At 38.7% G+C, this 25953-nt stretch overlaps 1 protein-coding gene across 1 annotated transcript in view; it reads right to left on the reverse strand.

Annotated features, from left to right (window-relative positions):
- Window positions 1-1406: 1406 nt before the first annotated feature.
- ANKRD13C (ankyrin repeat domain 13C) overlaps window positions 1407-25953 on the reverse strand; it is a 373770-nt gene continuing 349223 nt past the window's right edge. The window contains exon 13 of the mRNA XM_053693358.1: window positions 1407-3811. Coding sequence (XP_053549333.1) covers window positions 3681-3811 — 131 coding nt within the window. The 3' untranslated portion in view covers window positions 1407-3680. The remainder of the gene's footprint in view (window positions 3812-25953) is intronic.

Raw genomic sequence — 25953 nt, forward strand, 5'->3', positions numbered from 1 at the left:
CATCCCACCAGGTTTCAATTATGATAATTTATATTCCTCTTCTGCTAAGAAAAAAATAAATACAATTCAAGGGTCTTATTTCCTGCTCAACAAGCGTATCAGCAGTTAGCCAAGCACTACAATAGTTTATGATAGTAAGTAAAGAAAAAAGTTAATGTGGTTATATAACACAATATATATATATATATATATATATATATATATATATATATATATATATATATATATATATATATACACACGCACACACACACATATATACACACACATACATATATACATACACCGGTATATATATATAATAAAACATTTTAGTTGATTTGTAATTTTTAATTGCTTAAGCAAAGTTATTTAAAATGTATCCGTTTTGTAGGATTCCTTGCTGCCTGCAAATACTGAAAATTTAAACGCAAATAGATTATTTTTGTAACTAAGGTTCTATTCCTTAACGCAAAGAAAACCATAAGCTGGCCCTACAGGTAACACTTCTGCACCTTTATAACATGTGACATGTAGATAGATTGTACAGTATAGTAAATGTGTTTTGGTTTTGTAAATTCAGTAGTTGCTAAGGAAAAAAAAAAAAAAGACATTAAAGAGATATTAAACCCAATTTTTTTCTTTCACGATTTCACGATTCAGCAATTTTAAGCAACTTTCTAATTTACTCCTATTATCAATTTTTCTTCGTTCTTTTGCTATCTTTATTTGAAAAAGAAGGCATCTACGCTAAGGAGCCTGGACAGCATTTGTTTATTGGTAGGTGCATTTAGCCACCAATCAGCAAGCACAACCCAGGTTGTGATCCAAAAATGGGCCGGCTTCTAAACTTACATTTTTGCTTTTCAAATAAAGATAGCAAGATAATAAAGAAAAAGTGATAATAGGAGTAAATTAGAAAATTGCATGCTCTATCTGAATCATTTAGGAAAAAAATTTGGGTTCAGTGTCCCTTTAACTTTGAAAATGCACAGGACAAACAACCTGCTTTAAAAAAAAAAAAAAAAAGTGAAGACATGCTCAGAAGTGATTTGGTTTGAGGGTCGTCTCATATTGACTTGTATGGTTGCTGTAGCCTAGAGGGTAGTGCGTAACTGTAGTGGTTTCATGTAGCATGTATTTATATATGTAGAAGACAGACCATACACACAGCATATACACTACACACACATTTTTTTCAATAAAAAAACAAAAATTAGGAAAAAACAATGGCACAAAACTTTACATCAATGCCAGAGTTTAAGCTCCCAATTAAAATGTTTAAAAAGCATAGAAATTCCAAATTTAAATGCTGGTAATAAATGTAAGCTTTGCTACCGGATATACACAGAGCATGGAGAAGTAAATATATATTCAATAGACATGCCTGGATCTATACAGAGAAGAATAAATAAGATCACATTCACTTTTAATTATAAATTATTTTATAAAACATTTATATCAATTCTTACTACAATGTTAGGGTGGATTATTTTGCAAATCCAACGTGTTCCGCTTCATATACTTATCACCTTTCAAGACTAACTTTTACAAGTGACTTGACTTCGCCACCGATTTCATTACATTTCAATTAAACATTGTAATGTGTATAAAACAAATAAGAAAACAGCTTAAAATTATTAGAACAAAGCATGGCAACAAACAATACAAACCAAATATGCAATTCGTTTTGATTAAATCAGTCTCTTGTATTTTACAAAAATGCATGTTGAAAACAATATATTATTGGTAAACAGGTGGCTTAAACTTGAAAGAACTTGCATTAAACAAACAGTGGTAGCAGGAATGAAAACAGTTTTGCCGTCGTTTTAAATGAACCAACGTTGGATACTAAATCCAGTAATAATAAACAACATTGTTTTTGTTTACAAAACAAAAGTGTCTACAACTTCCAGTAAAAATGCCTATACAATGTTGATTTGATACAATATGTTCTTTGACATATGGTAAAGAAAACTGTATTCCCTTTTATTAAAAGCTGTGGAAGACCTGAATAGCAGCACTTCAAATGACCCATGATGCAACAGGTGTACAAAAAAATGTAAAACTTACATATAACATATATGTCCTTTCAGTTTCTTTAATACAGTAAGAACCCAGAACTTACTGAAATGAAATGCAGGCCCTGCCAGCACCAAAAAAATAATAAAAGTGATTTTACTTTGCATTCAAGATTTATAAAGTTTACTGAATGTGGGTAAGCATGTTTCTCTCCTTCAGACAAAATTGTCATTTGTTTAAGGACATCTTTTCAGGTATTCTGCTAAAGTATAAAATACCATAATTACCCCAATGCTACTAGTAAAAAAAGAAAAAAAAAATGATTGAAGTGTCAGTAATGTACATTTTAGATAAACATTACAGTGATGAGCACAGCAAGTTGCCCTAAATAGTTATCTCCCAACTATAAAAAAAAGACAAAAAAGTTCCTAAACGCAGCAAGCTCTATACCACTTGATACTGCATTTGCTTTTTATAACTAATTTCTCAAGATTAATTACTATAAACATTGGCCAACAGATGAATCTCAAAAAAAGGTATAATGTATAATCCAAGTTCTACAAAGAGAGAGAAGGAAAATATTTTTTTTCATGTTTGAAACCAAAAGACTAAATAAACAATGTTACCAGGAGAAGGAAGGTTTCCATTTCACTGTGCTTATATTTTCTTTGTGGTGGGATCGAAGTTGATATTAAAAGTACACAGCCCTCCTAATCTTCTATATTATCATATCACAATAAAAGAAAAAAAGAAAAGATAAAAAGAAAGCACAAAGTGCCTTACATGCACATATATTTAGATTGTCTGTGACTTACTACAATATGTGCACAATAGGATTTTAAAAACAGAGTAAGTATGGAAAATACTCCAGTTAAAGCATTTAAAAAAAAAAGCTGTGAGAGGCATTGCACAATTACAAGAACCACCAAAGAAAAATACATCCGATATCTATTTCACACATTCCATTGTATATGTAGCACATGGGCATTATCCATTTAACTGCACTGCTGTATAAAACCAACTAGACAATCAATGGTGATATATTCATAACTAGTAATGTGGAACTCACAAAAGTATTAAATGTGTTTGAAACATAAGGGAAAAATTCAATTAAAAAAATGCATTTAAAAGAAATGAAAAATACATCTTGGGTACAAATATACCAAGCACTACACAAACATTATTTAGTGCTTTAAGAAATCACCTCTCCCTCCATGGTAAGCATTTGTATGGGGGTTTTTTTGTTTGTTTTTTTACAGTATTTGGCTTTGGCAACTGTTTAATAATTGCTTTGATACTTAGAAGTGTATTTTCTATACCTAACAAGGACTCTACAGTGTCACAGGGTGAAAATGTTGTGCGTTCAGAGACGATTCAAAATGTATAATTGAATTAAAGTAAAAACTGGATAGAGCATTAAGTTTGCCAAGATTTTCTTTGAATGGAACTGAAAAACCGAAAAAGGGGGGGGGGTACATTTATTCTCCAAAACCCCCCAGTGCCACCGAAACATTCTTGTAGCCAAGAGATGATGGATCCTTGAGCATGCTGTATTGGAGTATTTTGTCTTTTAGGAATATCTTCCCTTAACTGAATTATAGGACCTCAGATTAATTTGCCCTATTAGCAATTACTCTACATTAATCCTTTAAAGATTGTTGCAGAAAAGTCTTGGACAGCTACAAGTCAGGAAAACGACTTGGGTCTTCTTTGTAGTCATCAGGTACTGTAAAAATGGATTCATCAAATTCTCCGTAACGAAACTCTTGAAAAGTTACTGTAGCTGTGATTGTTGGAAACACTGGAATATCTAAAAAGAAAACAAACAAGTCAGTCAATGTCTTATTTTTAACAAAAGTATTGGATACAGCTTTAAATATACACTTTTTAAAAGGACATTAAAAGTCAGTATTTAAGACATTTTTTCGAATCTGCATATTAATAAAAAAAGAAGCAAAACCATAATTGATATCTTACCTGAAAAATTTATTTCTTTAATGGTGGTGAGAGTCCACAAGCTGTTGCGTCTGGGATATACATTCCTACCAGGAGGAGGCAAAGTTTCCCAAACCTCAAAAGCCTATAAAAAACATAATTTATGTAAGAACTTACCTGATAAATTCATTTCTTTCATATTGGCAAGAGTACATGAGCTAGTGACGTATGGGATATACAATCCTACCAAGGAGGGGCAAAGTTTAACAAACCTCAAAATGCCTATAAATACACCCCTCACCACACCCACAATTCAGTTTAACAAATAGCCAAGAAGTGGGGTGATAGAAAAAGGAGTAAAAAGCATCAAAAAAGGAACTGGAAATAGAATTGCGCTTTATACAAAAAAACATAACCACCATAAAAAGGGTGGGTCTCATGGACTCTTGCCAATATGAAAGAAATTAATTTATCAGGTAAGTTCTTACATAAATTATGTTTTCTTTCATGTAATTGTCAAGAGTCCATGAGCTAGTGACATATAGGATAGTAATACCCAAGATGTGGAACTCCACAGAAGAGTCACTAGAGAGGGAGGGATAAAATAAAAACAGCCATTTCCGCTGAAAAATTAAATCCACAACCAAAAGAATAAGTTTTTCTTATAATTGAAAAGAAAAAAACTTAAAACATAAGCAGAGGAATCAAACTGAAACAGCTGCCTGAAGAACTTTTCTACCAAAAACTGCTTCCGAAGAGGCAAATACATCAAAACGGTAGAATTTAGTAAATGTATGCAAAGAAGACCAAGTCGCTGCTTTACAAATCTGATCAACTGAAGCTTCATTCTTAAAAGCCCACAAAGTGGAGACTGATCTAGTAGAATGAGCTGTGATTCTCTGAGGCGGGGCCTGACCTGACTCCACATAAGCCTTATGAATCAAAAGCTTTAACCAAGATGCCAAGGAAATGGCAGAAGCTTTTAGACCTTTCCTAGAACCAGAAAAGACAACAAATAGACTAGAAGTCTTCCTGAAATCTTTAGTAGCTTCAACATAATATTTCAAAGCTCTTACAACATCCAGAGAATGTAAGGATCTCTCCAAATAATTCTTAGTATTAGGACACAAAGAGGGGACAACAATTTCCCTATTAATGTTGTTAGAATTGACAACATTAGGTAAAATTTTAAATGAAGTCCGCAAAACTGCCTTATCCTGATGGAAAATCAGAAAAGGTGACTCAAAAGAAAGAGCAGACAATTCAGAAACTCTTCTAGCAGAAGAGATAGCCAAAAGGAACAACACTTTCCAAGAAAGTAGTTTCATATCCAAAGAATGCATAGGCTCAAAGGGAGGAGCCTGTAAAGCTCTCAGGACCAAATTTATAATCCAAGGAGGAGAGATTGATTTAATGACAGGCTTGATACGGGCCAAAGCCTGCGCAAAATAATGAATATCAGGAAGCTTAGCAATCTTTCTGTGAAATAAAACAGGAAGAGCAGAGATTTTTCCCTTCAAGGAACTTGCAGACAAACCTTTATCCAAACCATCCTGAAGAAACTGTAAAATTCTAGGAATTCTAAAAGAATGCCAGGAGAATTTATGAAAAGAATACCATGAAATATAAGTCTTCCAAACTCGATAATAAATCTTCCTAGAAACAGATTTATGAGCCTGTAACATAGTATCAATCATTGAGTCAGAGAAACCTCTGACTAAGCACTAAGCGTTCAATTTCCATACCTTCAAATTTAATGATTTCAGATCCTGATGGAAAAACGGTCCTTGAGACAGAAGATCTGGTCTTAAAGGAAGTGGCCATGGTTGACAACTGGACATTCGGACAAAGTCCGCATACCAGAACCTGTGAGGCCATGCTGGTGCTACCAGAAACACAAACTAATGTTCCATGATGATCTTAGAGATCACTTTTGGAAGAAGAACTAGAGGTGGGAAGATATAAGCAGGTTGGTAAAACCAAGGAATTGCCAACGCATCCACCGACTCCACCTGAGGCTCCCTGGACAGGTACCTGTGAAGTTTCTTGTTCAGATGGGAATCCATCATTTCTATTTCTGGAAGACCCCACCTCTGAACAATCTGAAAAAAACACATCTGGATGGCTGAGATAATCCGCTTTCCAATTGTCTACACCTGAGATATGTACCGCAGAAATTAGACAAGAGCTGGATTCCGCCCAAGCAAGAATCCAAGATACTTCTTTCATAGCTTGGGGACTGCGAGTCCCACCCTGATGATTGACATATGCCACAGTTGTGACATTGTCCATCTGAAAACAAATGAATGGTTCTCTCTTCAATAGAGGCCAAACCTGAAGAGCCCTGAAAATAGCACGGAGTTCTAATATATATTGGTAACCTCGCCTCTTGAGATTTCCAAGTCAGAGTCTCGAACATTGGGATTTAAGGATATTAATTGTGATATCTTTGTATAATCCCTGCACCATTGATTCAGCATACAAAGCTGGAGAGGTCTCATATGAAAATGAGCAAACGGGATCACGTCTGATGCTGCAGTCACGAGACCTAAAACTTCTATGCACAAAGCCACTGAAAGGAATGACTGAAACTGAAGGTTCCGACAAGCTGAACCAATTTTATTTGTCTCTTGTCTGTTAGAGACAGAGTCATGGACACTGAATCTATCTGGATATCTAAAAAGGTGACCCTTGTCTAAGGAATCAAGGAACTTTTTGGTAAATTGATCCTCCAACCATGTCTTTGAAGAAACAACACTAGTTAATTTGTGTGAGATTCGGCAGAATGTAAAGACTAAGCTAGTACCAAGATATTGTCCAAATAAGGAAACACCGCAATACCCTGTTCTCTGATTACAGAGAGTAGGGCACCGAGAACCTTTGAAAAAATTATTGGAGCTGTCGCTAGGCCAAATGGAAGAGCGACAAATTGGTAATGCTTGTCTAGAAAAGAGAATCTCAGAAACCGATAGTGATCTGGATGAATCGGAATATGAAGATATGCATCCTGTAAGTCTATCGTGGACATATAATGACCTCGCTGAACAAAAGGCAGAATAGTCCTTATAGTCACCATTTTGAAAGTTGACACTATTACAAAACGGTTCAAAATGTTCAGATCCAGAAATGGCCTGAATTAAATTTCTTTCTTTGGGACAATGGATATAAATAAAACCTCAGACCCTGTTCCTGAAACTGAAATGGTATAATTACCCCTGAAAGCTCTAGATCTGAAACACACTTCAGAAAAAGCCTGAGCCTTCACTAGATTTGCTGGAACTCATGAGAGAAAAAAATCTTCTCACAGTAGGTCTCATTCTGAATCCTATTTGATACCCTTGAGAGACAATGCTCTGAATCCAATGATTTTGGACAGAATCTGCCCAAATGTTCTGGAAAAAAATGTAATCTGCCCCCCACAAGCTTAACTAGAATGAGGGCCGCACCACCATGCAGACTTGTTGGCTGGCTTTGGTTTCTTAAAAGGCTTGGATTTATTCCAACATGAAGAAGGCTTCCAATTGGAACCAGACTCCTTGGGGGAAGGATTTGGTTTCTGTTCCTTAATCTGTCGAAAGGAACAAAAACGATTAGAAGCTTTAGATTTTCCTTTAGATCTTTTATTCTGAGGTAAAAAAACCTCCCTTCCCCCCAGTGACAGTTGAAATAATGGAATCCAACTGAGAACCAAATAAATTGTTACCTTGGAAAGAAAGAGATAGTAATCTAGACTTAGATACCATGTCAGCATTACAATATTTGAGCCACAAAGCTCTTCTAGCTAAAATAGCTAAAGACATAGATTTAACATCAATTTTGATATTAAAAATAGCATCATAGATAAAATGATTAGCATGTTGAAGCAAGCGAACAATGCTAGAAAAAACATAATTTATGTAAGAACTTACCTGATAAATTAATTTCTTTCATATTAGCAAGAGTCCATGAGCTAGTGACGTATGGGATATACATTCCTACCAGGAGGGGCAAAGTTTCCCAAACCTCAAAATGCCTATAAATACACCCCTCACCACACCCACAAATCAGTTTAACGTATAGCCAAGAAGTGGGGTGATAAGAAAAAAGTGCGAAAGCATAAAAAATAAGGAATTGGAATAATTGTGCTTTATACAAAAAAATCATAACCACCACAAAAAAGGGTGGGCCTCATGGACTCTTGCTAATATGAAAGAAATGAATTTATCAGGTAAGTTCTTACATAAATTATGTTTTCTTTCATGTAATTAGCAAGAGTCCATGAGCTAGTGACGTATGGGATAATGACTACCCAAGATGTGGATCTTCCACGCAAGAGTCACTAGAGAGGGAGGGATAAAATAAAGACAGCCAATTCCGCTGAAAAAAATCCACACCCAAAATAAAGTTTAAATCTTATAATGAAAAAAACTGAAATTATAAGCAGAAGAATCAAACTGAAACAGCTGCCTGAAGTACTTTTCTACCAAAAACTGCTTCAGAAGAAGAAAACACATCAAAATGGTAGAATTTAGTAAAAGTATGCAAAGAAGACCAAGTGGCTGCTTTGCAAATCTGATCAACTGAAGCTTCAATCCTATACGCCCAGGAAGTAGAAACTGACCTAGTAGAATGAGCTGTAATCCTTTGAGGCGGAGTTTTACCCGACTCGACATAGGCATGATGAATTAAAGATTTCAACCAAGATGCCAAAGAAATGGCAGAAGCCTTCTGACCTTTCCTAGAACCAGAAAAGATAACAAATAGACTAGAAGTCTTTCGGAAATCCTTAGTAGCTTCAACATAATATTTCAAAGCTCTAACTACATCCAAAGAATGCAACTACTTTTCCTTAGAATTCTTAGGATTAGGATACAATGAAGGAACCACAATTTCTCTACTAATGTTGTTAGAATTCACAACCTTAGGTAAAAATTTAAAAGAAGTTCGCAACACCGCCTTATCCTGATGAAAAATCAGAAAAGGAGACTCACAAGAAAGAGCAGATAATTCAGAAACTCTTCTAGCAGAAGAGATGGCCAAAAGAAACAAAACTTTCCAAGAAAGTAATTTAATGTCCAGCGAATGCATAGGTTCAAACGGAGGAGCTTGAAGAGCCCCCAGAACCAAATTCAAACTCCAAGGAGGAGAGATTGACTTAATAACAGGTTTTATAAGAGCCAAAGCTTGTACAAAACAATGAATATCAGGAAGACTAGCAATCATTCTGTGAAAAAGAACAGAAAGAGCAGAGATTTGACCTTTCAAGGAACTTGCAGACAAACCTTATCCAAACCATCCTGAAGAAACTGTAAAATTCTAGGAATTCTAAAAGAATGCCAAGAAAAATGATGAGAAAAACACCAAGAAATGTAAATCTTCCAGACTCGATAATATATCTTCCTAGATACAGTTTTACGAGCCTGTAACATAGTATTAATTACAGAGTCAGAGAAACCTCTATGACTGAGAATCAAGCGTTCAATCTCCATACCTTCAAATTTAAGGATTTGAGAACCTGATGGAAAAAAGGACCTTGCGATAGAAGGTCTGGTCTTAACGGAAGAGTCCACGGTTGGCAAGTGGCCATCCGGACAAGATCCGCATACCAAAACCTGTGAGGCCATGCTGGAGCCACCAGCAGAATAAACGAACGTTCCTTTAGAATCTTGGAAAAAGAACTATAAGATATAAGCAGGATGATACTTCCAAGGAAGTGACAATGCATCCACTGCTTCCGCCTGAGGATCCCTGGATCTGGACAGATACCTGGGAAGCTTCTTGTTTAGATGAGAAGCCATCAGATCTATTTCTGGAAGTCCCCATATTTGAACAATCTGAAGAAATACCTCTGGGTGAAGAAACCATTCGCCCGGATGTAGCGTTTCGCGACTGAGATAATCCGCTTCCCAATTGTCTATACCTGGGATATGAACCGCAGAAATTAGACAGGAGCTGGATTCCGCCCATACAAGTATTCGAGAGACTTCTTTCATAGCCAGAGGACTGTGAGTTCCTCCTTGATGATTGACATATGCCACGGTTGTGACATCGTCCGTCTAGAAACAAATGAACGACTCTCTCTTTAGAGACTGAAGAGCTCTGAAAATTGCACAGAGTTCCAAAAATGTTGATTGGTAATCTCGCCTCCTGAGATTCCCAAACCCCTTGTGCTCTCAGAAACCCCCATACAGCTCCCCAACCTGTCAGACTTGCATCTGTTGAGATCACAGTCTAGGTTGGAAGAACAAAAGAAGCCCCCTGAACTAAACGATGGTGGTCTGTCCACCACGTCAGAGAGTGTCGAACAATCGGTTTAAAAGATATTGAGATATCTTTGTATAATCCCTGCACCACTGGTTCAGCATACAGAGCTGAAGAGGTCGCATGTGAAAACGAGCAAAGGGGATCGCGTCCAATGCAGCAGTCATAAGACCTAGAATTTCCATGCATAAGGCTACCGAAGGGAAAGATTGAGACTGAAGGTTTCGATAAGCTGAAACCAATTTCAGACGCCTCTTGTCCGTCAGAGACAGAATCAAGAACACTGAATCTATCAGGAAACCTAAAAAGGTTACCCTTGTCTGAGGAATCAAACAAACTTTTTGGTAAATTGATCCTCCAACCATGTTCTTGAAGAAACAACACTTATAAAAGACTGGAAAGGTTCTTACTAGTGAAAATGAGCAAAGGGAATTGAATCCAATGCTGTGGCCATAAGACCTAAAACTTCTATGCATATATAGCAACTGAAGGAAATAATAGAGACTAAAGGTACCGATAGACGGAACCCAATAACATTATCCCTTGTCTGATAGAGACAAGGACAATGACACAAACTATCTGGAAACCTAAAAAAGGTGACCCTTGTGTGAGGAATCAAGAGCTTTTGAAAAGAAGATCCTCTAACTATGTCCTGAAGAGTAAGTGAATCATATGAGATTCCGCATCCTCAGAAAATAATCTGAATGAAAACAGAAAAATGAAAATATGCATTTATTGTATCTAATGAAAACAAATAATGCTATCAATGACCATAAAAAGGCAAAATAGTTTGAATAAAACTCCAAAACCCGGTTCCTCAAAAGGAACTGGAAGAAATACCCCAGAAGATACCAGGTCTGAGCAGCGCTTGAACCCCATGGGTGCCCAGCCATGCTTCAACAGTACTCAAAATATATAGGACAGAAACACAGTTAAAGAAAGTGTTAGCCTTACTGGAATAAAATCAAAGAAATTTGGACAAAATAAATTTCAAAGAAGCCTTAACCTGCCCCTTAGCAGCCAAGCTGGAATACGGCACGTACATCGCAAAATTAGGGAGCCGATTTCGAACTCCAATTATAGACATGTTACTTGGGAAAGAACTCAGGAATTTGTTCCTTAATAAGAACAACCAAACCAGTATAAGCTTAAAGTTTTAGTCTTAGAACTCAACCTTTTAGCCCAGAGTAACAGTTAAGAATTGAATCCAATTATAAAACAAATAATTGATTATCTTAGAACTAAAGAAATATGGGGTTTTTTTTTTAGGTTTTTTTTAAAAAAAATCACAAAATTCTTCTAGCTAAAAAAGCTAAAGACATAGATTAACCCTCATTTGCGAAAATATTCAATAAAATGAAGACACAAATGAAATTATTAGCATGATAGTCCAGTTTAAAAGACCAGCCAATACAGTGGACTTGCATAATCAATAAATGCAAAACAACAAGACAAATGCAACAGCACCTAGTCTAGTAAATGTTGTCCCTTTAACAATGCTAAAATAAATCATAATCTGATACTTGATCTTAAAGTAAACAGAGAAAATGAAGCAATTGCAATATCCAAATAAATCACAGGACCAAGAAAAGTACCTGAAACTAAATAATTTTCCATAAATAAGATACAACTATCTAAAGGAAAATAAATACTATTTTGCTATAGAAACAATAGCATAATTAGTAGAATTAGAAATAGTCCCAAAAAATTGGAGAACCCTCCAAATTGAGTTTAACTGCTGGCAAAGAATATAGTTTTAAGAAGGAATAAAAGAAAATTCTCAGCCTATTCCATTCCCTAGTATAGGGAATTGGAAAGAAAACCTGTGAAAACACAGAAGAAATAAATGGGCAGAAATAATGTCAGCTAGTCTTAAAGAACTAGTTACCTTAATATCCAAAATAATCAACACCTTTTCAACAAAGAACAAATGTACTTTAATAATCGAAAAATAATAAAAAAGTAGATTTGTTAGTGTCAATATCTGATGAAGGATATTCTGAATGAGATAAATCATCATCAGAGAAGGATAAATCAGTATGTTGTTGGTCATTTGAAACTTCAATAATTAAAAAAGAAGTGAAAAAGACCTAAAAATTTTATTAGAAGGCACGAAGTCAGACAAAGCCTTTAACATAGAATCAGAAAAATATTTCTTATAAGTCTTCTAAATATTTCTTGTAAGAAAAGAAAATATATAAAGCATAAATACTAATGGATTCCGCATGTAAAAGTATAACATAATAACTTAATACAAACCATAGCTAAAGATAAACATTTATAACATTTAAAATAAATGAACTTAGTTTTGGTAGAACTGAAACTCAGTTAAGCGTTTTTCCAGAAGTGGCTTCTGATTCAGAGTCCATCTGAGACATCTTGCAATATGTAATAGAAAAAACAACATATAAAGCAAAATTGATCAAATTCCTTAAATGACAGTTTCAGGAATGGGAAAAAAATGCCAATGAACAAGCTTCTAGCAACCAGAAGCAATAAATAATGAGACTTAAATATTGTGGAGACAACAATGACGCTCAAATTTTTTAGCACCAAAAAAGCCGCCCACATTATTTGGCGCCTAAATGCTTTTGGCGCCACATCCGGTAACGCCGACATTTTTTGGCGCAAAAACGTCAAAAAAATGACGCAACTTCCGGCGACACGTATGACGCCGGAAATGACAAGAAGATTTTTGCGCCAAGAAAGTCCGCGCCAAGAATGACGCAATAAAATGAAGCATTTTCAGCCTCCGCGAGCCTAATAGCTCACAGGAAAAAAAGTCAAATTTTAAGGTAAGAAAAAATTGAATTATTCATATGCATTATCCCAAATATGAAACTGACTGTCTGAAAATAAGGAACGTTGAACATCCTGAATCAAGGCAAATAAATGTTTAAACACATATTTAGAACTTTATATAAAAGTGCCCAACCATAGCTTAGAGTGTCACAGAAAATAAGACTTACTTACCCCAGGACACTCATCTACATGTAGTAGAAAGCCAAACCAGTACTGAAACGAGAATCAGTAGAGGTAATGGTATATATAAGAGTATATCGTCGATCTGAAAAGGGAGGTAAGAGATGAATCTCTACGACCGATAACAGAGAACCTATGAAATAGACCCCGTAGAAGGAGATCATTGAATTCAAATAGGCAATACTCTCTTCACATCCCTCTGACATTCACTGCACGCTGAGAGGAAAACCGGGCTCCAACCTGCTGCGGAGCGCATATCAACGTAGAATCTAGCACAAACTTACTTCACCACCTCCACAGGAGGCAAAGTTTGCAAAACTGATTTGTGGGTGTGGTGAGGGGTGTATTTATAGGCATTTTGAGGTTTGGGAAACTTTGCCCCTCCTGGTAGGAATGTATATCCCATACGTCACTAGCTCATGGACTCTTGCTAATTACATGAAAGAAATCAGAATTTGTTTCCTGTTGCTCTAAGCTTTCCAACCAGAAGGTTGATGCAGCTGCAACATCAGCTATAGAAATTGCAGGGCTGAGAAGATAGCCAGAAAATAAATAAGCTTTCCTTAGATAAGATTAAAGTTTCCTATCTAAAGGATCCTTAAAAGGAAGTACTATCTTCCATAGGGATAGTAGTACGTTTGGCAAGAGTAGAAATAGCCCCATCAACTCTGGGGATTTTTTTCCCCAAAACTCCAATCTGGCTGCTGGTAAAGGATACAACTTTTTAAACCTAGAATGAGGAATAAAAGAAGTACCAGGCCTATTCCATTCCTTTGAAATATCAGAAATAGCATCAGGGAATGAAAAAAACCTCTGGAGTAACCACAGGAGGTTTATAAACAGAATTTAAATGTTTACTAGTTTTAATATCAAGAGGACAAGTTTCCTCAATATCCAAAGTAATTAACACTTCTTTCAACAAGGAACGAATATACTCCACCTGAAAGAGATAAGTAGATTTGTCAGTGTCAATATCTGAGGTAGGATCTTCTAAATCAGATAGATCCTCATCAGGAGGAGGATAATTCAGTATGTTTTCGGTCATTTGAAAATTCATCGTCTTTATGAGAAGTTTTAAAAGACCTTTTACATTTATTAGAAGGCTGAATGGCAGACAAAGCCCTCTGAATCGCATCAGCAATAAAATCTTTTATATTCACAGGGATATCATGTACATTAGATGTTGAAGGAACAACAGGCATTGTACTAGTACTGATGGATACATTCTCTGCATGTAAAAGCTTATCATGACAACTGTTACATACTACAGCTGGAGATATAATCTCCGCCAATTTACAACAGATACACTTATCTTTGGTAGAACCGTTATCAGGCAGCAGGAATCCAACAGTGGTTTCTGAGACAGGATCAGATTGAGACATCTTGTAAATGTAAGAGAAAAAAACAACATATAAAGCAAAATTATCAATTTCCTTATATGGCAGTTTCAGGAATGGGGAAACAAATGCAAACAGCATAGTCCTCTGAGCATAGAAAAAGGCAAGAGGCATATAGGAAGTGGGGTTTAAATAATAAAATTATTTGGCGCCAAGTATGACGCGCAACGCAAAACAATTTTTTTTTGGCATTAACATCCGTAAATGACGCAACTCATAGCAGATGCAACCTTGTGCAAGGAAAACCTGGCGTTAACCAAGACGCCGGAAATGATGAATTTGCGTCACCGAACGAACCTTTGCGGCAAAAAATTCTCGCGCCAAGAATGACGCAATAAATATTAGCATTTTGCGGCCTTGCGAGCCTAAATTTTGCCCGTGAAAAATAACGGAGAGTCAATTTTGAAGAAAAGACTATACCCCAGGTAAGAAAAAATAACTTCCTAAATATGTTTTTCCCCAATTTTGAAACTGATAGTCTGCAAAATGAAACATACATAAACCTGACTCACGGCAAATATAAGTAAAATACATATATTTAGAACTTTACATTAATACATAAAGTGCCAAACCATAGCTGTGTCTTTAAGGAATAAAAACATTGTTACCGAAAGACACCCATCCACATATAGCAGATAGCCAAACCAGTACTGAAACAGTTATCAGTAAAGGTAATGGAATATGAGAGTATATCGTTGATCTGAAAAGGGAGGTAGGAGATGAATCTCTACGACCGATAACAGAGAACCTATGAAAAGATTTCCCGCGAGGAAAACCATACAATTCAATAGGTGATACTCCCTTCACATCCCTCTGACATTCACTGTACTCAGAGGAATCGGGCTTCAAAATGCTGAGAAGCGCATATCACAGAAGAAAATCAAGCACAAACTTACTTCACCACCTCCATAGGAGGCAAAGTTTGTAAAACTAAATTGTGGGTGTGGTGAGGGGTGTATTTATAGGCATTTTGAGGTTTGGGAAACTTTGCCCCTCCTGGTAGGATTGTATATCCCATACGTCACTAGCTCATGGACTCTTGCCAATTACATTAAAGAAAAAAAAAAAGCACCTCACTCATACCTTAGTTTTACGAATAGCCAAGTGGTTAGGTGTTTAAAAAGCAGTAAAAGTCAATGAGGAGCAGGAAAAAAGATGTGCTTTAAACAAAAAACACCCCCAGACGGATGGGGGCTCGTGGACTCTTGCCACCATTAAAGAAATTAATTTATCGGGTAAGATAAATTATGTTTTCTTTCATATAGTTGGCAAGAGTCAACAAGATGTTACATATGGAATATAATACCCAGGATGTGGAAGTCCATGAGTAAGAATAAAGGGAGAGATAAAATAAAAATGTCTTTTTTGCTGAGAAATTAAATCCATAACCTAAAAATAAAAGTCTTACAACAAAACTCAATATATAGGCACAATTATCAAACTGAGACACAAAAGCAAAAACATCAAAATGGCAAAATTTTGTAAAGGTATGCAGAGAAGCCCAAGTTGCCGCTTTGCAAATTTGATCAACTGAAGTCTCATTCTTGAAAGCCCAAGATGTGGCAACCGATCTAGTAGAATGAGCAGTAATTCTGAGGCAGAGGCTGACCTGCCTCCAAATTAGCTTTGTGAATCACAAGTTTCAATAAAGAAGCTAAAGAAACAGCAGAGGCCTTCTGGCCTTTCTTAGGACCAGAAAAAAAGAACAGACTAGAAGTTTGTCTGAAATCCTTAGTAGCATCAACATAATATTTCAATCCTCTTACAACATCCAAAGAATGTAAAGTTTTTTCAGCTGCATTTTTAGTATTAGGACACAAGAAGGGAATGATAATTTCCCTATTAATGTTGTGTATTAATGTTGTATGAGGTAACAACTTTAGGTTAAAATTTAAATGTAGTCTGTAAAACCAGTTTATCTTGATGAAAAATTAGATAAGGAGTCTCACCAGAGAGAGCAGACAACTCAGAAACTCTTCTAGCAGAAGAGTTAGCCAAAAGAAACAACACTTTTCATGAAAGTAGTTTTATGTCCAATTTATGAAAATGCTCAAAAGGAGGAGCCTGTAAAACTTATCAGGAAGGTTAGCAATTTCCTATGAAATACAGAAAGGGCAGAGATTTGTACTTTCAAAGAACTGGCAGATAATCCTTTATCTAAACCAATCTGTGAAAAACTGAAGAATCATATGAATTCTAATAGAATGCCAGGAATAATCATGGGAAGAACAGCACAAAATATACGTTTTTATAATCAAATTTGGGCTGGTCGGGATGTTCCACGATAGTGGGAACTTGAGCTATGACTTTGCTCCATCTACCTAACCTGGTCATGGCTGGCTAGGTTTTCAGAGTATTTTTTTATCTCTTTTGCCACAGAGTAGCCCATGTCCTCTGGTGGTTAGTCGTGGGGCTTGAGCCTCAAGGGGGGTTGGTTCAAACCCAGCTGCTGGCGTTGGATGTCCAATTTCTGGTGCGCCTTAGGGTTGCCTTCCCCTGGTCAGCTTGCCAGTGTTCCCGTGGATTCCCTGCTTGGCAGGCGAATGGGTTGGCTGTGCCTCTGTTTGGCAAGCTACTGTAGGGGGGTCCTTCTAGGACTTGTGTTGGAAATATCTCTTCCCATTAGATGGTAGCTTCGGCCCTTGAGGGCAGTTGTTGCCCTTCCGGCATCATCCCTTAAGGGATATTCTCCTCCCTATGAAGATGGAGTCCTCGCTTTGGGCTTCTCGTGGATGGGAGGCGGAAAACAGAATTTATGTTTACCTGATAAATTTCTTTCTCCAACGGTGTGTCCGGTCCACGGCGTCATCCTTACTTGTGGGATATTCTCTTCCCCAACAGGAAATGGCAAAGAGCCCAGCAAAGCTGGTCACATGATCCCTCCTAGGCTCCGCCTACCCCAGTCATTCGACCGACGTTAAGGAGGAATATTTGCATAGGAGAAACCATATGGTACCGTGGTGACTGTAGTTAAAGAAAATAAAATATCAGACCTGATTAAAAAAACCAGGGCGGGCCGTGGACCGGACACACCGTTGGAGAAAGAAATTTATCAGGTAAACATAAATTCTGTTTTCTCCAACATAGGTGTGTCCGGTCCACGGCGTCATCCTTACTTGTGGGAACCAATACCAAAGCTTTAGGACACGGATGAAGGGAGGGAGCAAATCAGGTCACCTAAATGGAAGGCACCACGGCTTGCAAAACCTTTCTCCCAAAAATAGCCTCAGAAGAAGCAAAAGTATCAAACTTGTAAAATTTGGTAAAAGTGTGCAGTGAAGACCAAGTCGCTGCCCTACATATCTGATCAACAGAAGCCTCGTTCTTGAAGGCCCATGTGGAAGCCACAGCCCTAGTGGAATGAGCTGTGATTCTTTCGGGAGGCTGCCGTCCGGCAGTCTCGTAAGCCAATCTGATGATGCTTTTAATCCAAAAAGAGAGAGAGGTAGAAGTTGCTTTTTGACCTCTCCTTTTACCTGAATAAACAACAAACAGGGAAGATGTTTGTCTAAAATCCTTTGTAGCATCTAAATAGAATTTTAGAGCGCGAACAACATCCAAATTGTGCAACAAACGTTCCTTCTTTGAAACTGGCTTTGGACACAGAGAAGGTACGATAATCTCCTGGTTAATGTTTTTGTTAGAAACAACTTTTGGAAGAAAACCAGGTTTAGTACGTAAAACCACCTTATCTGCATGGAACACCAGATAAGGAGGAGAACACTGCAGAGCAGATAATTCTGAGACTCTTCTAGCAGAAGAAATCGCAACTAAAAACAAAACTTTCCAAGATAATAACTTAATATCAACGGAATGTAAGGGTTCAAACGGAACCCCCTGAAGAACTGAAAGAACTAAATTGAGACTCCAAGGAGGAGTCAAAGGTTTGTAAACAGGCTTGATTCTAACCAGAGCCTGAACAAAGGCTTGAACATCTGGCACAGCTGCCAGCTTTTTGTGAAGTAATACCGACAAGGCAGAAATCTGTCCCTTCAGGGAACTAGCAGATAATCCTTTGTCCAATCCTTCTTGAAGGAAGGATAGAATCCTAGGAATCTTAACCTTGTCCCAAGGGAATCCTTTAGATTCACACCAACAGATATATTTTTTCCAAATTTTGTGGTAAATCTTTCTAGTCACAGGCTTTCTGGCCTGAACAAGAGTATCGATAACAGAATCTGAGAATCCTCGCTTCGATAAAATCAAGCGTTCAATCTCCAAGCAGTCAGCTGGAGTGAAACCAGATTCGGATGTTCGAACGGACCCTGAACCAGAAGGTCTCGTCTCAAAGGTAGCTTCCAAGGTGGAGCCGATGACATATTCACCAGATCTGCATACCAAGTCCTGCGTGGCCACGCAGGAGCTATCAAGATCACCGACGCCCTCTCCTGCTTGATCCTGGCTATCAGCCTGGGGATGAGAGGAAATGGCGGGAACACATAAGCTAGTTTGAAGGTCCAAGGTGCTACTAGTGCATCCACTAGAGCCGCCTTGGGATCCCTGGATCTGGCCCCGTAGCAAGGAACTTTGAAGTTCTGACGAGAGGCCATCAGATCCATGTCTGGAATGCCCCACAGGTGAGTGACTTGGGCAAAGATTTCCGGATGGAGTTCCCACTCCCCCGGATGCAATGTCTGCCGACTCAGAAAATCCGCTTCCCAATTTTCCACTCCTGGGATGTGGATAGCAGACAGGTGGCAGGAGTGAGACTCCGCCCAAAGAATAATTTTGGTTACTTCTTCCATCGCTAGGGAACTTCTTGTTCCCCCCTGATGGTTGATGTACGCAACAGTCGTCATGTTGTCTGATTGAAACCGTATGAACCTGGTCCTCGCAAGCTGGGGCCAGGCCTGGAGAGCATTGAATATCGCTCTCAGTTCCAGAATATTTATCGGTAGAAGAGATTCTTCCCGAGACCAAAGACCCTGAGCTTTCAGGGATCCCCAGACCGCGCCCCAGCCTATCAGACTGGCGTCGGTCGTGACAATGACCCACTCTGGTCTGTGGAACATCATCCCTTGAGACAGATTGTCCAGGGACAGCCACCAACGGAGTGAGTCTCTGGTCCTCTGATTTACTTGTATCTTCGGAGACAAGTCTGTATAGTCCCCATTCCACTGACTGAGCATGCACAGTTGTAATGGTCTTAGATGAATGCGCGCAAAAGGAACCATGTCCATCGCCGCCACCATCAAACCGATCACTTCCATGCACTGAGCTATGGAAGGAAGAGGAACGGAATGAAGTATCCGACAAGAGTCCAGAAGCTTTGTTTTTCTGGCCTCTGTTAGAAAGATCCTCATTTCTAAGGAGTCTATAATTGTTCCCAAGAAGGGAACCCTTGTTGACGGGGATAGAGAACTCTTTTCCACGTTCACTTTCCAGCCGTGAGATCTGAGAAAGGCCAGGACAATGTCCGTGTGAGCCTTTGCTTGAGGAAGGGACGACGCTTGAATCAGAATGTCGTCCAGGTAAGGTACTACTGCAATGCCCCTTGGTCTTAGCACCGCTAGAAGGGACCCTAGTACCTTTGTGAAAATCCTTGGAGCAGTGGCTAATCCGAAAGGAAGCGCCACGAACTGGTAATGTTTGTCCAGGAATGCAAACCTTAGGAACCGATGATGTTCCTTGTGGATAGGAATATGTAGATACGCATCCTTTAAATCCACCGTGGTCATGAATTGACCTTCCTGGATGGAAGGAAGGATAGTTCGAATGGTTTCCATCTTGAACGATGGGACCTTGAGAAATTTGTTTAAGATCTTGAGATCTAGGATTGGTCTGAACGTTCCCTCTTTTTTGGGAACTATGAACAGATTGGAGTAGAACCCCATCCCTTGTTCTCTTAATGGAACAGGATGAATCACTCCCATTTTTAACAGGTCTTCTACACAATGTAGGAACGCCTGTCTTTTTATGTGGTCTGAAGACAACTGCGACCTGTGGAACCTCCCCCTTGGGGGAAGTCCCTTGAATTCCAGAAGATAACCCTGGGAGACTATTTCTAGCGCCCAAGGATCCAGAACATCTCTTGCCCAAGCCTGAGCGAAGAGAGAGAGTCTGCCCCCCCCCAGATCCGGTCCCGGATCGGGGGCCAATATTTCATGCTGTCTTGGTAGCAGTGGCAGGTTTCTTGGCCTGCTTTCCCTTGTTCCAGCCTTGCATTGGTCTCCAAGCTGGCTTGGCCTGAGAAGTATTACCCTCTTGCTTAGAGGACGTAGCACCTTGGGCTGGTCCGTTTTTACGAAAGGGACGAAAATTAGGTCTATTTTTTGCCTTGAAAGGCCGATCCTGAGGAAGGGCGTGGCCCTTACCCCCAGTGATATCAGAGATAATCTCTTTCAAGTCAGGACCAAACAACGTTTTCCCCTTGAAAGGAATGTTTAGTAGCTTGTTCTTGGAAGACGCATCAGCCGACCAAGATTTCAACCAAAGCGCTCTGCGCGCCACAATAGCAAACCCAGAGTTCTTAGCCGCTAACTTAGCCAGTTGCAAAGAGGCGTCTAGAGTGAAAGAATTAGCCAATTTGAGAGCATTGATTCTGTCCATAATCTCCTCATAAGGAGGAGAGTCACTATCGAGCACCTTAAGCAGTTCATCAAACCAGAAATATGCGGCAGTAGTGACAGGGACAATGCATGAAATGGGTTGTAGAAGGTAACCCTGCTGAACAAACATCTTTTTAAGCAAACCTTCTAATTTTTTATCCATAGGATCTTTGAAAGCACAACTATCCTCTATTGGAATAGTGGTGCGTTTGTTTAAAGTAGAAACCGCTCCCTCGACCTTGGGGACTGACTGCCATAAGTCCTTTCTGGGGTCGACCATAGGAAACAATTTTTTAAATATGGGGGGAGGGACGAAAGGAATACCGGGCCTTTCCCATTCTTTATTAACAATGTCCGCCACCCGCTTGGGTATAGGAAAAGCTTCTGGGAGCCCCGGCACCTCTAGGAACTTGTCCATTTTACATAGTTTCTCTGGGATGACTAAATTTTCACAATCATCCAGAGTGGATAATACCTCCTTAAGCAAAATGCGGAGATGTTCCAATTTAAATTTAAATGTAATCATATCAGATTCAGCCTGCTGAGAAATGTTCCCTAAATCAGTAATTTCTCCCTCAGACAAAACCTCCCTGGCCCCCTCAGATTGGGTTAGGGGCCCTTCAGAGATATTAATATCAGCGTCGTCATGCTCTTCAGTAACTAAAACAGAGCAGCCACGCTTACGCTGACAAGGGTTCATTTTGGCTAAAATGTTTTTGACAGAATTATCCATTACAGCCGTTAATTGTTGCATAGTAAGGAGTATTGGCGCGCTAGATGTACTAGGGGCCTCCTGAGTGGGCAAGACTCGTGTAGACGAAGGAGGGAATGATGCAGTACCATGCTTACTCCCCTCACTTGAGGAATCATCTTGGGCATCATTGTCATTATCACATAAATCACATTTATTTAAATGAATAGGAATTCTGGCTTCCCCACATTCAGAACACAGTCTATCTGGTAGTTCAGACATGATAAACAGGCATAAACTTGATCAGAAAGTACAAAAAACGTTTTAAAATAAAACCGTTACTGTCACTTTAAATTTTAAACTGAACACACTTTATTACTGCAATTGCGAAAAAACATGAAGGAATTGTTCAAAATTCACCAAATTTTCACCACAGCGTCTTAAAGCCTTGAAAATATTGCACACCAATTTTGGAAGCTTTAACCCTTAAAATAACGGAACCGGAGCCGTTTTGAGCTTTAAACCCCTTTACAGTCCCTGGTATCTGCTTTGCTGAGACCCAACCAAACCCAAAGGGGAATACGATACCAAATGACGCCTTCAGAAGTCTTTTCTAAGTATCAGAGCTCCTCTCACATGCGACTGCATGCCATGCCTCTCAAAAACAAGTGCGCAACACCGGCGCGAAAATGAGACTCTGCCTATGCTTGGGGAAAGCCCCTAAAGAATAAGGTGTCTAAAACAGTGCCTGCCGATATTATTATATCAAAATACCCAGATAAAATGATTCCTCAAGGCTAAATATGTGTTAATAATCAATCGATTTAGCCCAGAAAAAGTCTACAGTTTAAATAAGCCCTTGTGAAGCCCTTATTTACAATCGTAATAAACATGGCTTACCGGATCCCATAGGGAAAATGACAGCTTCCAGCATTACATCGTCTTGTTAGAATGTGTCATACCTCAAGCAGCAAGAGACTGCAAACTGTTCCCCCAACTGAAGTTAATTGCTCTCAACAGTCCTGTGTGGAACAGCCATGGATTTTAGTTACGGTTGCTAAAATCATTTTCCTCATACAAACAGAATTCTTCATCTCTTTTCTGTTTCTGAGTAAATAGTACGTACCAGCACTATTTGAAAATAACAAACTCTTGATTGAATAATGAAAAACTACAGTTAAACACTAAAAAACTCTAAGCCATCTCCGTGGAGATGTTGCCTGTACAACGGCAAAGAGAATGACTGGGGTAGGCGGAGCCTAGGAGGGATCATGTGACCAGCTTTGCTGGGCTCTTTGCCATTTCCTGTTGGGGAAGAGAATATCCCACAAGTAAGGATGACGCCGTGGACCGGACACACCTATGTTGGAGAAAGGTGGGATTGGTTCCCCCTGGGGTCTTGCTGGCTCCATGCAGACTTGATGGGCTTTTATTTTGATAGATCCTTAGGTCTATGGCCTTGTTGTCTGTTTTCATAGTCGGGTTGCACTTTTGCTCTGTGGGGATGGCTGTGCTATCCTTACGCTCATTCCTGTACCTATTTTGGGATTCTTTTGTTCCCGTTTTGGATCCCTGAGGCTGGGTTGGTCTAGCTGGCTGTGGGTCTGCAGGTCATTATGGCCAAGGTCGCAGTCTCCTCTGGATGTGTGAGCTTTGTTGAGTCTATCCTGTTAGCTTAGTCTGCCAGGGTATAGATTTTCCTTTCCTTTCAACTGGCTCCATTGAATTCAGAAGGGAGTTTACACTTCCTTCGGGTTCTGAGGGTATACTCTCCTTCTCGGGGGGCCTCAATTGAGGTTTTGTGTTCCCCTTTTTAGGGACCTGTGTGTAGGTCCGGCGACTTAGGTTGCCTGGAGCGTGTCATCTGTCTGGGGGTTGCTTTTGCGGTCTGATTCTTACTTGACTGCTTCTTCCTCACAAGTATCCTCTGTGTCGTCCTGTTATGGACTCTGTGTTCTCAAACTTGGGGTTTCTCACCTGGGTGTATTAAACACTTTTTCATGGTCAAATGCCTTGGTATTCTTGACACTGGGAGGACTTTGGCTCTTCAGTTGCAATCCGTGCTTGCAGGAATTAGAGAGACGTCTGTTCTATCTCTATGCCCGGTCTTATCCCGGGTTTCATATGGTATAGGCGTGGCCTCCTTTCCCTGATGGGCCCCTTTGGGTCTCTGTGACCTGGGCTCACTGGTGGAGGTGTTCTTTTTTGTATTAGGAGACCTTTCGGTTTCCTTGGTTCTCCTTTGCCTTGTTCCCTTGGGGGTTTCGACTGGTGTCTCCATCATTTGTGGAGATGAGCGGTGGAGGACTGTTTGTTGGGCAACGGTGTCTCCTGGAGGACTGTTGGCTCAGTCGAGTTCGTTTGCGGTCTCTAGTTTGGCTTCTGGACTAACTGCGAGTCAGTGTCATTTTCCTCTTAAAATTTACTCTGCGTTTTTTTATCGGAAAGAGGTTCAGGCTTGGTGCCTTCAGTATCGGCCGCCTATTGTACCCTCCTGTCTTGGCATTCAGTGTCCTCTATAGCTTGGTTATTGTTTTCCCAAAAGTAATGAATCCAGCTGTGGACTCTTTCCATTTAAGAAGAAAAACATAAATTATGCTTACCTGATAATTTCCATTTCTTCTGATGGAGAGAGTCCACAGCTCCCTACCTGTAATTTTATGTGGGGTGTCATTCTTCTGGCACCTTTCACCCTGATATTTCTTGCCTTGTTCCTCGGCAGAATGACTGGGGGATGAGGGGAGTGGGAGGAGTATTTAAGCCTTTGGCTAGTTTGTCTTTGCCTCCTTCTGGTGGCCAGGTTCTTATTTCCCAAAAGTAATGAATGCAGCTGTGGACTCTTTCCTTCAGAAGAAAAGGAAATTATCAGGTAAACATAATTTATGTTTTCTGCTGAGAAATTAAATCCAAATATGAATTAAGTTTTTCATAAAAAATATAAAAAAACTCAAATCATAGGCACTAGAAACAATCAGACAGCTGCCTGAAGAACCTTTCTACCATAGACTGCTTCAGAAGAAGCAAACACATCAAAAAGGTAAAATTTTAGTAAAAATATACAAAGAAGATCAAGCTGCTGCTATGCAAATTTGATCAACTGAAGCTTCATTCTTGAAAACCCAAGATATAGAGACTGATCTAGTAGAATGAGCTGTAATACGCTGAGGCGAATACTACTGCTCCTCCAAATAAGCTTTGAAAATCAAAAGCTCCGACCAAGATGCCAAAGAAATGGCAGAAGCTTTCAGACTTTTTCTGCAACCAGAAAAAATAAAATAAAAAAAAAGACTAGAAGTCTAACTGAAATCTAAGTAGTTTCAACATCATATTTCAAAATTCTTACCACATTCAAAGAATGTAAAGACCCCTTAGGAGTATTCCTAGGGATAGGACACAAAAAAACAATCACCATTAATGTTGTTAAAAATTCACAACCTAATGCAAAAAAAATGTAAGACATATTTTGCAAAAAAACTTATCTTGATGGAAATCAGATAAGGAGACTCACAAGAGAGAACAGTCAATTCAGAAACTCTTCTAGCAGAAGAGAAAACCAAAGAAATAACACTTTCCAAGAAAGTAAATAACCAAAGAGTGCAGAGACTCCAAAGGAAAAACGTGCAAAAACTTAAAAACCAAATTGAGACTCCAAGGAGGAGAAATTGATTTAATAACAGGCTTGATACGAAACAAAACCTGAACCAAACAGTGAAAATCAGGAAGCCGTTTATGAAATAAGAAAAGAAAAAAAAAAAAAAAAAAGCAGATTTCTCCTTTCAAAGGATTTACATACAAAAACCAGAATAGAAACAGATCATCCTGAAGAAACTGTAAAATCCTAGGAATTCAAAAGAGTGCCAAGAATAATCATGAGTGGAACACCATGAAATATAGGATTTAAATTAAATTAAAATTTCCTTGAAACAGATTTATAAACCTGTATCAGAGAAAAAAATAAGTCATAAAAACTTCTATGAATAAAAACGAAGTGTTCAAATTCCATGCCTTCAAATTTGAGAACCTATGAAAAATTGGGCCTTGAAACAAAAAAGGTCTGGTCTTATAAAAAGAGACCAAAGCTGGCAACTAGACATTCGGACAAAGTCCGCATATCAAAACCTGAAAAACAGAATTTATGTTTACCTGATAAATTACTTTC

The sequence above is a fragment of the Bombina bombina genome, chromosome 10 (assembly GCF_027579735.1).
Source record: "Bombina bombina isolate aBomBom1 chromosome 10, aBomBom1.pri, whole genome shotgun sequence".
Taxonomy (NCBI): Eukaryota; Metazoa; Chordata; class Amphibia; order Anura; family Bombinatoridae; genus Bombina; species Bombina bombina.